General features: G+C 42.2%; 1 protein-coding gene across 4 annotated transcripts; it reads right to left on the minus strand.

Annotated features, from left to right (window-relative positions):
* Nucleotides 1-1,072: 1,072 nt before the first annotated feature.
* Nucleotides 1,073-11,622, minus strand: LOC124149518 (elongation factor Ts, mitochondrial-like). Of its 4 annotated transcripts, none has more exons than XM_048382073.1 (6): nt 11,384-11,622; nt 9,063-9,259; nt 8,251-8,379; nt 6,314-6,421; nt 5,993-6,164; nt 1,073-3,277 (listed from the first exon to the last, which is right to left on the minus strand). In XM_048382073.1, the coding sequence occupies exons 1-6, from the start codon at nt 11,385-11,387 to the stop codon at nt 2,874-2,876; spliced, it is 1,014 nt and encodes a 337-aa protein (XP_048238030.1). In that variant the 5' UTR covers nt 11,388-11,622; the 3' UTR covers nt 1,073-2,873. The 4 variants fall into 4 exon arrangements, with proteins under 4 accessions (XP_048238030.1, XP_048238029.1, XP_046377113.2 ...); XM_048382072.1 differs by lacking the exon at nt 11,384-11,622 and adding an exon at nt 10,090-11,331; XM_046521157.2 differs by lacking the exon at nt 11,384-11,622 and adding an exon at nt 10,090-11,328 and having other exon boundaries at nt 9,081-9,259.
* Between the last annotated feature and the right edge of the window lie 147 nt (nt 11,623-11,769).

An 11,769-nucleotide genomic window follows, 5' to 3' on the forward strand; every position in this document is an offset into this window, starting at 1 on the left:
CCCTTGTGTTGCTTAATATGGTTTATGTTATGAAAGATGAGTAAACCTGACCCATATGGAGTGTAATGCAGAAAAGGCCCCCTCTTGTCCAGAATCATGAAATGTATGAGCGGCCATTCGGTCAAAAAATACAAAGTTGAAAAAAGGACAAAAGTACGCAATTAAGGTCAAATATTACGAATAAAGAACTAAATGTTACTACTAAATTTCTTTATTGAAAACGTCCTTTCGTGCACACTGACGTTCTTTTGTACACATTGTTCTTTCTTTTCTTATGACGTCTTTTCGTAACATTTGACTATTAATATTGCATACTTTTGACATTTATTTCAACTTTGTATGTTTAACCCTCGTCTGTTTGTTTTGTATTTTGACCTTTAGTAGTAACATTTAGTTCTTTATTCATAATATTTGACCTTAATTGCGTACTTTTGTTCTTTTTCAACTTGTATTTTTTGACCGAATGGCCGCCCCTAGAAATGGCATGAGGCTGTTCTTGTCCTAGGAGCCTACTGTTGGGGATGAGCAATGTGTGACCTGTCAAGGTGGTCGTTGCCCCTGTCATTAAACACTGGCTTGCCAGGACCAGATCTTATCAGATTTACCGGCTGCTGATTGTGCTGAAAAACAACACTGACTCACTCCATCTACTATCAGGCTCTCCGCCTGTGAATCTCGATCGGGGTAAGAATTGGTCTTCAGCAACCCATGGGATGGGTGGTCAGACTCGCTGACTTGGTTGATGCATGTCATCGTATCCCATTTGCATTGATCAATGCTCATGTCATTCACTGGATTATTTATAGACTGCGGTAATATAACTGGACTGTTGCCGAGTGAGGCGTCAAACAAACAGCTGTCATGCTCTAGCAGTCGATGACCTAAGTTAGAGGAGTGAGTGAATTTGATTTGACACTAGTATTCCAGTTATAAAACCTTGAAGGAAAAGGATGCATCCTCTTTGTGGTTAAATGAACTTGACATCTAACGGTGCACTTGCCATTCTGCAACTGATATGAGGTCACAATATTTCCATCATATATAGTCAAAAACTGAACTAAGCTCACTTAACTAAAGCTTATCTGTTTATTGGTAAACAGAATGTACTATGATTAATGTAATCAATGATCTCTTATGATCAATGTAATCGGCGAACTCATTTCACTGTGCAGAATGTGCGTTGTGGAAACAAGTTATCCACATGTCGTTTAGACAATCCCTTGTAACAACAACTACATCCTCAAATCTCACTCTGGCAAGAAGACACTGCTTTAATGATTTTAGTTATTCAAATTTTCAAGGACTGTCAATAGGCCCTAGCCTAGCTCCCCTTCAACTAAGACGTGGTCACCAGGGTTCCTGCATGGTTTCCATCTTCTCTGAGACACAGCCGGAATCAAATACCAGCAGGGAAAAAACACCATCACTGACCATCATGGGAAATAATAAACATACGCAAACAAAGAACAGGTTTGCAACAGAACAATATTTTGATGTCCATAAAACATGAATTCATCATTTACAGTGTCAACACATGTCCTCCGTAAACATCATCTCAGGCTGAAAGTGGTGTGGGGGTCAATATTCGGTATTTGTCAACAGCACCTCACTGACAACACAAGGTGGTTGAGGTAGGCTTATGGATGTCTTCCATATCTGTCGCAGCTGGACATCACCTGTTGGTTTGGAATTCAGCGTAAACAACTTTTCCTTTCATCCCACACATGTTCAGTTGGCGACAGATCTGGCGAAACATCAGGCCAAGGGAGTGATGGGATGTCCTATTGTCCAGTGAAGTATGTGACCACACATGCCAGGTGAGGGCGTGCATTGTTCTGCTGTAAAGTGATGTAATATCCATGGGTCGGTGTAATGTTCCATCCGACGTCAATAAACACAACCATCACTGTTGTCAAGATGAAGCCTGACTCATCTCTGAAGAGGATTATCCTCAGTTCTGTTACCTGAGCCTCACATTCTCTTGATCATTCCAGGCATAGAGTTCAATGACGTGGCAGCAAAATTGGCATACAGCTCGATTGGGCGGTCAGATGTTATGGCTCTTGTAATCGATTGCCAGAGTCTGCACTAATCGGACAGGAGCTGAGGATGCTGCGGGCTGTCAAAGTTGCAGTTTGATACTGACGTCGCAGGTGAACCAGACGGATGTGATTATCTTGCCGACATGAAGTTACTAATGGGCATCCAGAAGGTGGTTGGTCCCTGTATGGCTTTAGATGAACATTGTATGCAATTCCGGTTTCAAGCATTCCAACTGCACACAACAGCTCATTTTCAGAAAGATGTGGCATAAACATTTACAATGTGTGGTCGACAAAGTTGCTTTTCATGGTTAAAACACTTCAACTATTTACTCTGTGTTTGGCTTGAATGATAACACAGTGTTTGTACATGTGATTATCCCGCATGACTCTGAAAAATCCATGGCAACCTTACTTTCATGTTATTTTCTTTGGTGAACTGGAATTTTTTTTCCAAAAGTATATAAACCCTCATATCTTCACAGGTTTCAGTGGAAGTGTAGAAAATGCCCAATCACCTGATTCTCGAGATATGTAAACATTACAGATTTTAGTATGGCAAAAAATAAAAAGATATGGAGCTGCATAACAACTTACTGCCTATCAGCATTAATGGTGCAAGTATCGTTTAATTGAAAAATTATCGAAAATATTGTCACATTGTCATCAAAAGAGTTAACAATATCAATACCAATTCCAAGTATGGTATACATTTGGTCATACAATCTACAAAATCTGATTACAGTCTCAGCACACACTGGACATTCAACACATTACAACAGTACTACTGTGCAGTGATTATGTACACTGAATATGACTACAATCCCATCTTCAGCTGGTGTCTTCTCCCAAGTCCTCACCACACTCAAACCTCACAAACTCCTTCACAGCTAAATGATTCTTCTTTAACATGTCCTTCACAGACAAGCTTGGGTTCATCAAGAACTCCTGGAAGATCAGTTTGTCTTCCTCATCTTTGCTCTTGCTGGGTTCATCCTCTTCCTTGCCGATGTGTCTGGGGTTCATGCCCACCACATGCTGGCCCAGCTGCCGACATGCCTCCTCACGGGTCAGGGGAGCCTCTTCCTCCTCACTTGAGGAGTCAGAGTCAGAGTCAGAGTCAGAAGAACTTGAAGAGTCTCGAGTGTCCTCTGACTCTACTGGCAGGTCTTGCAGCTCCAACAAGCTTCCAAACTTGCCCAACTTACATTCACTGTTTGTGTTGATATCTGGGCCTACAAGGACAACATGGATTTGTAAAAAATAGTGGGAGTGAATAATATTAAACTTTTATTTTCACAAGTCCGTAAAATCTATCTTTAGACTAGTTGATTCATGTTAATTTCGGACTTTGACTTCTTGGCAACAGATAGCTTTACCATTCATCTCGCCTAGATGAAAACCATTTTAAAACTAGAATTATTTTGTTCTGAGGTTTATCAAAAATATCATTTTCCAAGAAAAAGTCTAAATCTTGAGATGTCATCTTGATCTTAGATAAGATAGTATTCACACAGACTTTTCTCTGATCTGTTGCTACCTGGCATATATTTAAGATATAAAATATGTCTAGGCATCATCCCATTATCTTAGTGTAACAATTCGGGGCCTTACCATGATCAACAGTGGGTGCCGAGACATATTTAATTTCTATTATTGCCTGTATTGTCTTATTAGACTTAATGTTATGAGTGGGTGAGTGAGTTGGGTTTTAACGCTGCTTTTTAATAGTATTCCAGTTATGTCATCAATGTGGGAGGAAAGTCCAAAGTGATGCAGGCCCACTTGCACAAAAAATCTTACATACAATTGATCTCAGGCGCCTGGAATCAACTTAACAATCACCATACAATTGTCTTATTCCACTTGCACAAACCGATCTTAGCACGATTGTAAGACGGCTTGGACTTAAGATCGCGATCTTAGCTACGATTGAAATCTTCAACGGTGGAGGTACAATTATCGTAAAATCGACTCCTGTCTACAGTTTTCGGCAAACGCGCATAGCTTGCTGCGCATACAGTAAGTGGAACTGGTACCGACACACAACACGTATCTCCCTCCATAGCACAGTTTTAAGAAAAGTCCCAATTATTTTAAGCAAACGATTACTAGAATGATGGCACATATTTTTGTCGGCATTAATACTGTCGTGATTTTAGGAATTGTTTTGCATTGCAACTAGAAAAATACCTACTCATGTTTTATTAAAAATATTGAAATATGAATACATTATTTAGAGACATAATTATTATGAAAAATAAGATAAATAATAATATGTCCTAACATACCACGTAAATGTATGATCTTCATCTATTTGGGGGAGCTTTTCGTAAAATCCTAAATATATCCTTCATGTTTTCATTTCATTGCTTATAACAAAGGATGTTGTGACTACCTTTAAAAAACAGAAAGACGGAGAATTTCAAGAATGCATGGACGGGAAGTAAGAATACTGAATAATGTTTTGAGAAAGCAGTTTAATATATAGTCACTAGGTATTAATTATATTGATAATTATTTTTAAAAAATTTCAAATGTCTCATCATGTGTATTTGCTTGTTTGATGAATGCTTGTATTTTTTTTCTTTTAAATTCAGATATTAATACCACTCGTCCCCGTCCAACTCGATTTTAGATTTAAACGTGTATGATTTTGCTCTTCAACTTCTAGTTATTTGTAGATTAATTTAAAGATAAACAAAAGACAAAATAACTGACACTAATGTGACCCAAAAGAAATATACGTGAGCTCAGCGATTCTACAACATTAATACACTGGGTATGGTAGATTGTACTCTACGGGCTTATACAAAGGGAAACCACTCCCATCTAGAGTATAAACTAAGATTGGCTGCCGTTGATTTATCCAAAAGGTCGCAGACGTTACAAATCGCTTGCTGACTACTTAGGTTTTTATCCTTCCCTTGATTAGCAAAAAGGTATGTTGTTTCACTCTTCTTTCAGCATTGAGTCAGGTTGGAATAGTACAATCAGCTATCGACTCGATAGTAATTTGGTTAACTATCGCAATTAACGATATTTCTGGTGTTTTCTTCATGTTGTTGAAGTGTCGATTCAAATCATAAAGTTTAACAAAATAAAGAGGCAACATTTGAACATAAAGCAGATAATTTGTGTGAAACAAACCAAGTCTTGCATGCCATTTTGTCAAGTTTATTCAGGGACTACAACGATCTTAGCTACTTAAGATTGGTCCGGACCAATTGTAAGTTTCGATTGTAGCTTGCAATGATCTTAGCCTACAATCACTTTGTGCAAGAGGATGGCGAATAAGCCAAAGCCTAAGATCGTGATCTTAGGGATTTACAATAATTGTAATGCAAAGATCGCTTTGTACAAGTGGACCCAGGTCTTAGACCTTTACCATTTTGGTGAAACCCACAGGTAGTACCTGTGAGTGCTTGTGAGAGATATCCTCGCTCACAAATGACATTATTGACATGAAAGTTCATGTAACTCCCAGAAATAGTAGCATTATGTAGCACCTCACTCACGGTTGGCCCGGATACAGTGACTTGTGTACCGTTGAGATAACTCTGTTACAGGGGGGGCACAGGACAACATATGGCACAGTCTGTTGTCTATAAGATCTCGGATCCAACCATGATAGCATACCGAATATGGAGACATTGTCACCATGGCCCCTACACACCTGACACATGGTTTGTTTGTTGTTTAACGCTGCACTCAGCAATATTCCAGCTATATGACGGAGGTCTGTAAATAATCAAATCTAAACCAGACAATTCAGTGATTGACATCATGAGCATCACTCTACGTAATTGGTGTACAATGACATGCATCAACCAGGTCAGCAAATTTGACCACACGATCACATTAGTGGCCTCTTACGACAAGCATAGTCGCCTTGTACGGCAAGCATGGGTTGCTGAAGACCTATCCTAACCCAGAGATTCACAGGTCACCTGACACATGGACGAAGGATGACAGGAAGTTGTTGTCTGCAGCCCGAAGGTGAACAGCTCTACGCAGGGACATGTTTTCTCCGACACTGCCCACCTCAAGGGCAACCAGATCAGCCAGAGTCTGACCCTCTCCTGCCTGGAGATCTCGGAGAGCTGTGCCATCCATGCTTACCTGCAAAGTCACAAAGGACACTGTGAACACTATTATCACTTTATTAAATGCAAGAAAATGTCAATATATTTTGTCATAGTTCTTGAACTATTATTTTGTGAGACAAGAGGTGAAGATCTGTCTGACACGAGGACATGGTACAATACTACCTTCCTGTCTGGCTGGCTGAGGAAGTGTTCTTGACAGGCCAGGGCTAGACTTGATACCAGCTTCACAAACTTTTCATTCCGAGCCACAAAGTCGGTCTCACAATTCACCTAGAACATACCAAACAAACAAATATTCTTGAAATATGGCTTTGCTAAGAATGTTAAATCATAAACCCTGTCCCTTTACAATCATTTAATGTTCTCCATCAGATGCAATGGAAGTACAGAAACCTGTGACACTGAGATTCAGCAGCTCTCAGATGTTGCAAACCAATATCAATATGACAGCTTCCACATAATCTGAACTTTGTATTCATATGGAATAATAGCTGCACATCTATTTCTAAATGACAGGTCACAGCCAATGCTCAGTTCAGATTTACATAATATAACTCTTAACAATATAATTGTTTATAAAGCTTCTCACCTACCTCCACCATAGTGGCTGTCTGCTGCTAACCTACCTCCACCATAGTGGCCGTCTGCTGCTCACCTACCTCCACCATAGTGGCTGTCTGCTGCTCACCTACCTCCACCATAGTGGCTGTCTGCTGCTCACCTACCTCCACAATAGTGGCTGTCTGCTGCTCACCTACCTCCACCGTGGTGGCCGTCTGCTGCTCACCTACCTCCACCATAGTGGCTGTCTGCTGCTAGCCTACCTCCACCATAGTGGCTGTCTGCTGGTCCCCCACCACACCAACTGTCTGCTGCTCACCTATCTCCACCATAGTGGCTGTCTGCTGCTCACCTACCTCCACCGTGGTGGCCGTCTGCTGCTCACCTACCTCCACCATAGTGGCTGTCTGCTGCTAACCTACCTCCACCATAGTGGCTGTCTGCTGGTCCCCCACCACACCAACTGTCTGCTGCTCACCTACCTCCACCATAGTGGCTGTCTGCTGCTCACCTACCTCCACCGTGGTGGCCGTCTGCTGCTAACCTACCTCCACCATAGTGGCTGTCTGCTGCTAACCTACCTCCACCATAGTGGCCGTCTGCTGCTAACCTACCTCCACCACAGTGGCTGTCTGCTGCTCACCTACCTCCACCATAGTGGCTGTCTGCTGCTCACCTACCTCCACCGTAGTGGCCGTCTGCTGCTCACCTACCTCCATCATAGTGGCTGTCTGCTGCTAACCTACCTCCACCATAGTGGCCGTCTGCTGCTAACCTACCTCCACCATAGTGGCCGTCTGCTGCTCACCTACCTCCACCATAGTGGCTGTCTGCTGCTCACCTACCTCCACCATAGTGGCTGTCTGCTGCTCACCTACCTCCACCATAGTGGCCGTCTGCTGCTAACCTACCTCCACCATAGTGGCTGTCTGCTGCTAACCTACCTCCACCATAGTGGCTGTCTGCTGCTCACCTACCTCCACCGTGGTGGCCGTCTGCTGCTCACCTACCTCCACCATAGTGGCTGTCTGCTGCTCACCTACCTCCACCATAGTGGCTGTCTGCTGCTCACCTACCTCCATCGTGGTGGCTGTCTGCTGTTCACCTACCTCCACCGTAGTGGCTGTCTGCTGCTCACCTACCTCCACCATAGTGGCTGTCTGCTGCTCACCTACCTCCACCATAGTGGCTGTCTGCTGCTCACCTACCTCCACCATAGTGGCTGTCTGCTGCTCACCTACCCCCACCATAGTGGCTGTCTGCTGCTCACCTACCTCCACCATAGTGGCTGTCTGCTGCTCACCTACCTCGAACATAGTGGCTGTCTGCTGCTCACCTACACCGAACATAGTAGCTGTCTGCTGCTCACCTACCTCGAACATAGTGGCTGTCTGCTGCTCACCTACCTCCACCATAGTGGCTGTCTGCTGCTCACCTACCTCGAACATAGTGGCTGTCTGCTGCTCACCTACACCGAACATAGTGGCCGTCTGCTGCTCACCTACCCCCACCATAGTGGCTGTCTGCTGCTCACCTACCTCCACCATAGTGGCTGTCTGCTGATCCCCCACCACACCAACCAGACCCTGTGACATTGGCCGATTCTGTAACTTGGTAGCCTTTGCCCATCCTTCCTTCTGTGCCTGTTCCTGCAGCCATTTTTCTGCCTGTTATTAGAAATGCAAAAACTTAAATTTCACAGTTTTACTATGCACAACTTGAAATAAATCAGGCTTTCAATTTATATCAATCGCAATTGGAATTTTGCTGAATTGTCAGATGAAGGATAATTAACATGGTCCAAAAACATTGGGTTGTTTTATTTGTAATCTATTTTTTTAACACTTAGTTTCACTTTTGTTCACACTTACATATTACATCTGCAAAATAACAGTATGCTATATTGAAGTGCAATCAATACTTAAAGAGGGTCATATGAGTGAGTAAGTAAGTGAATTTGCCAGTTACATCATGTCATGTCAACATAATGTGGGAGGGAAGCCTGAAGTGATGCAGATTGCAGACATTTACCACTTTGGTGAAACCAACAGGCACGGGGATGGTGCTGACAAACCTTGAAACATAATCGGAGCAAACCGGGATTCAAACCTACAACAAAATATTCCTGTCATGCCCAAGGGATGCAACTCTGCACAGCAATTTGTGGCACCTTAGCTGGGCCACCCATCCCCCCGGTCATATGACCATACCTGGTCCTAGTTGAAAAGTTATTTATGATAATTGTGTATTTGATAAAAAGTTTGACAAAAGGACATAGAGAACCTTAAGTAGCAAGAATCTAATTCTCACATTGAGCATTCAGAGAATAATCTAAAACAATCGAACATACTTGTAAGCCAGTACTAACCAGCTCTAAGTCGCCATCAAACTGGTCAAGGGCCTTCTTACAGCTGATGAATGGAAATCCTGTCTTCTTCCTTAGCTTGCTAAGTAGAGCTTTGTCAGCTCCTGTCTGACCTGTGGCCAGTTCACGGGTCAGTGTGATACTAACTGCCCGCACAATGCAGGTGTGTATTTTCATCATACCTGTAATTATATATTACATCAAATACTTCAAACAACTTCTGCAGACTTCTGCAATTACTTCTGCAGACACGTGGCCCAAACAGGTTTGCTACCCCAGATTATATGCTTTTCTCTACATGTTATCAGTCACTACTAAGCCATCCACAGATTCATTTATGCAAAGCAGTATAAAACAACATTCACTTATTGTTATAGCGATGTGGGGATTATAAGGCAAAAACTGTTCCTAATCCCATGCTTGTCATATGAAATACTTGAAGGGAATCAGGTTTGTTTGTTGTTGAAAATTGTACGCAGCAATTTGCCATCTATATGACAGCAGCCTGTAAATAAGTTTGGACCAGACAATCCAGAGATTGATATTGTGAGCAACAATCCATGTCTCGGGATGCAATGACATGCAATACACCAAATTTCTGAGCATTACCACCCATCCATTCCATCGGCTCTTACGACCAGCACTAGCTGCGCTTTGAACAGTAGTTCAGTTACATGGGGTGAGAACTGGTGTGTCCTAGGTGTTGCATGTCACAAACGCTACACGTCAAAATGGACGCATGAAAAATATGAATGGCTACAAACACAAGTCAGAATTACCACATTAGTCCAGTAACATACTGTCATAACCTGGTTATTTACAAGTAACACATTTATAATCACCAATTTCGTACTACGTACTACAGTGTCCTTTCTCTGGCGTTAATGGGATTACGCTAACATCATCAAGGAATGATGCAATGTGCATGACGGCACACTTACTTAATTCTACCATATATTAATCTGTAATTCCATCTAGTGTAACTAGTTTCTGATAATATACAACGACCCACCTTGTAACATGATGACCATGTAGTTTGTTTCCCACCCGGTACATGCAAACACGTGAAACTTGGAAACAGATCTTCTGTCATTAGAGGAAGGCTTTTTACGTAGGGAGAAATCATTGTGGTTATTGGTAGTGTGGGGTCCTTTTAGGGTTTGCAGAAATCTGGTATTCAACTTTCAAATAAGGTTTCAAGTCAGATTTTTCAATACTACTACTCAGTCACTCAACCCTTCCATTTCCGTCAACAGCATGTAGTGTTTTATGTACAGCCTGGCGCATCCCTCTTGCTTTTAAGCATACTAATCACGCATTTAAAAACAAACATAAAAAATAACAATTAAGTAATAGACTATTTTCATATTTTCAATTCAGAGGTATTTTAATATTCCGTTCGTTTCTTTAATTGAGAGAAATGTTAATACAATATTCAATACAATAATGTACAACGAAGTATGATCCGGCTTTCAGTCATCTCTGCAAAGCTAAAACATTAATTATAATAATGATAACCTGAACTTGGATATTTTATTTTCAGTTTGAACATTTAAAGCAACATTTGGCGTAGACTACAGTGGAATACTCAGATAAATCCCTGTCATGAGTGCAACATTAAACTTTTTCGTGAACAGCAACACACATGCAACTCGGATAAGCAATTGTTAATCGTAAACGTATTAACTCTGGAGTTCACCCGTTCAATAACATTCAAGGAGGCAGGGGTGGCCCAATCGTCTAAGGCGCTGCAATTCGTTGAGCACTGTTGGGTTCCTTGTAGACGTGTCAGAAACCTATGATAGTGGGTTCGAATCTCGGTCCGCCCTGATTATGTTTCTAGGTTTGTCAGCACCACACCCGAAGTCGTGGGTTTCACCAATTGGAAAGTAGGGACCTGCATCACTTTGGGCTTTCCTCCGGCATTAAGCTGTCACGCCGTACATATCACTGAAATACGCATTGTTCTAAGCGGCTTAAACCCAATTAACTTACTCAATAGTGTGGCGTTAAACAAGAAACTGTATGATTTGAGCAAGGAGTAATACGGTCATATTCAGTTTAAAAATTGTAACTAACTGCTGACGGATAATCCTCAAACCTGGGCCCCGTTACACAAAGCTATCTTAGCGCTAAGGTGATCGTAACTCCCATACTTTAACATAGGCTTGCGACAGTCGTAGCGCTAAGATTGTTTTGTGCAACGGGCCCATGCAGGACATTATTTGTACAGAATCCATTTCTGCCTATTTGTCTGAGGTTGGCGTTTTCTTATAGTGGCTGCTATAACTATATATTATACTTACCCATAACGCGTTTAGCAGAGTGACAACTTTCCACAACGCAGCTTCATATATCCAACAGCGTGCAAAACTTAAGCCTGTAACAAGCAAACCAGTGGATGATAGCGTGAACACCGAACGCGCCGTCCGCGTATTATATTTTACAAAGCTAGAGGACCATGTGACATACTGGGGGTCCTATATTTGAAAAGTCACCTATGCTAATTGATTCAGTCACAATCTTAAAGGTCACCCATTTACACCCCCCCCCCCCCCCCCCCACCCCCCCCCCCCCCCCCCCCACCCCACCCACCCCCACCCCCACCCCACACCCCAACGCACACACACACACAAAAACGCCTATGTATTCATCTTACCTCACGCAGGAGCTGAAACGAGTATAATAATTT

This window comes from Haliotis rufescens, unplaced genomic scaffold (genome assembly GCF_023055435.1).
Source record: "Haliotis rufescens isolate VD_foot unplaced genomic scaffold, xgHalRufe1.0.p SCAF_4, whole genome shotgun sequence".
NCBI lineage: Eukaryota > Metazoa > Mollusca > Gastropoda > Lepetellida > Haliotidae > Haliotis > Haliotis rufescens.

Coding starts and splice junctions, on each gene's coding strand:
- LOC124149518 (XM_048382072.1), bottom strand. Junction 8,380..9,062: donor TGGTTAGTACTGGCTTACAA/GTATGTTCGATT, acceptor TTCTAATAACAG/GCAGAAAAATGGCTGCAGGA. Junction 6,422..8,250: donor AGACAGCCACTATGGTGGAG/GTAGGTGAGCAG, acceptor GGTATGTTCTAG/GTGAATTGTGAGACCGACTT.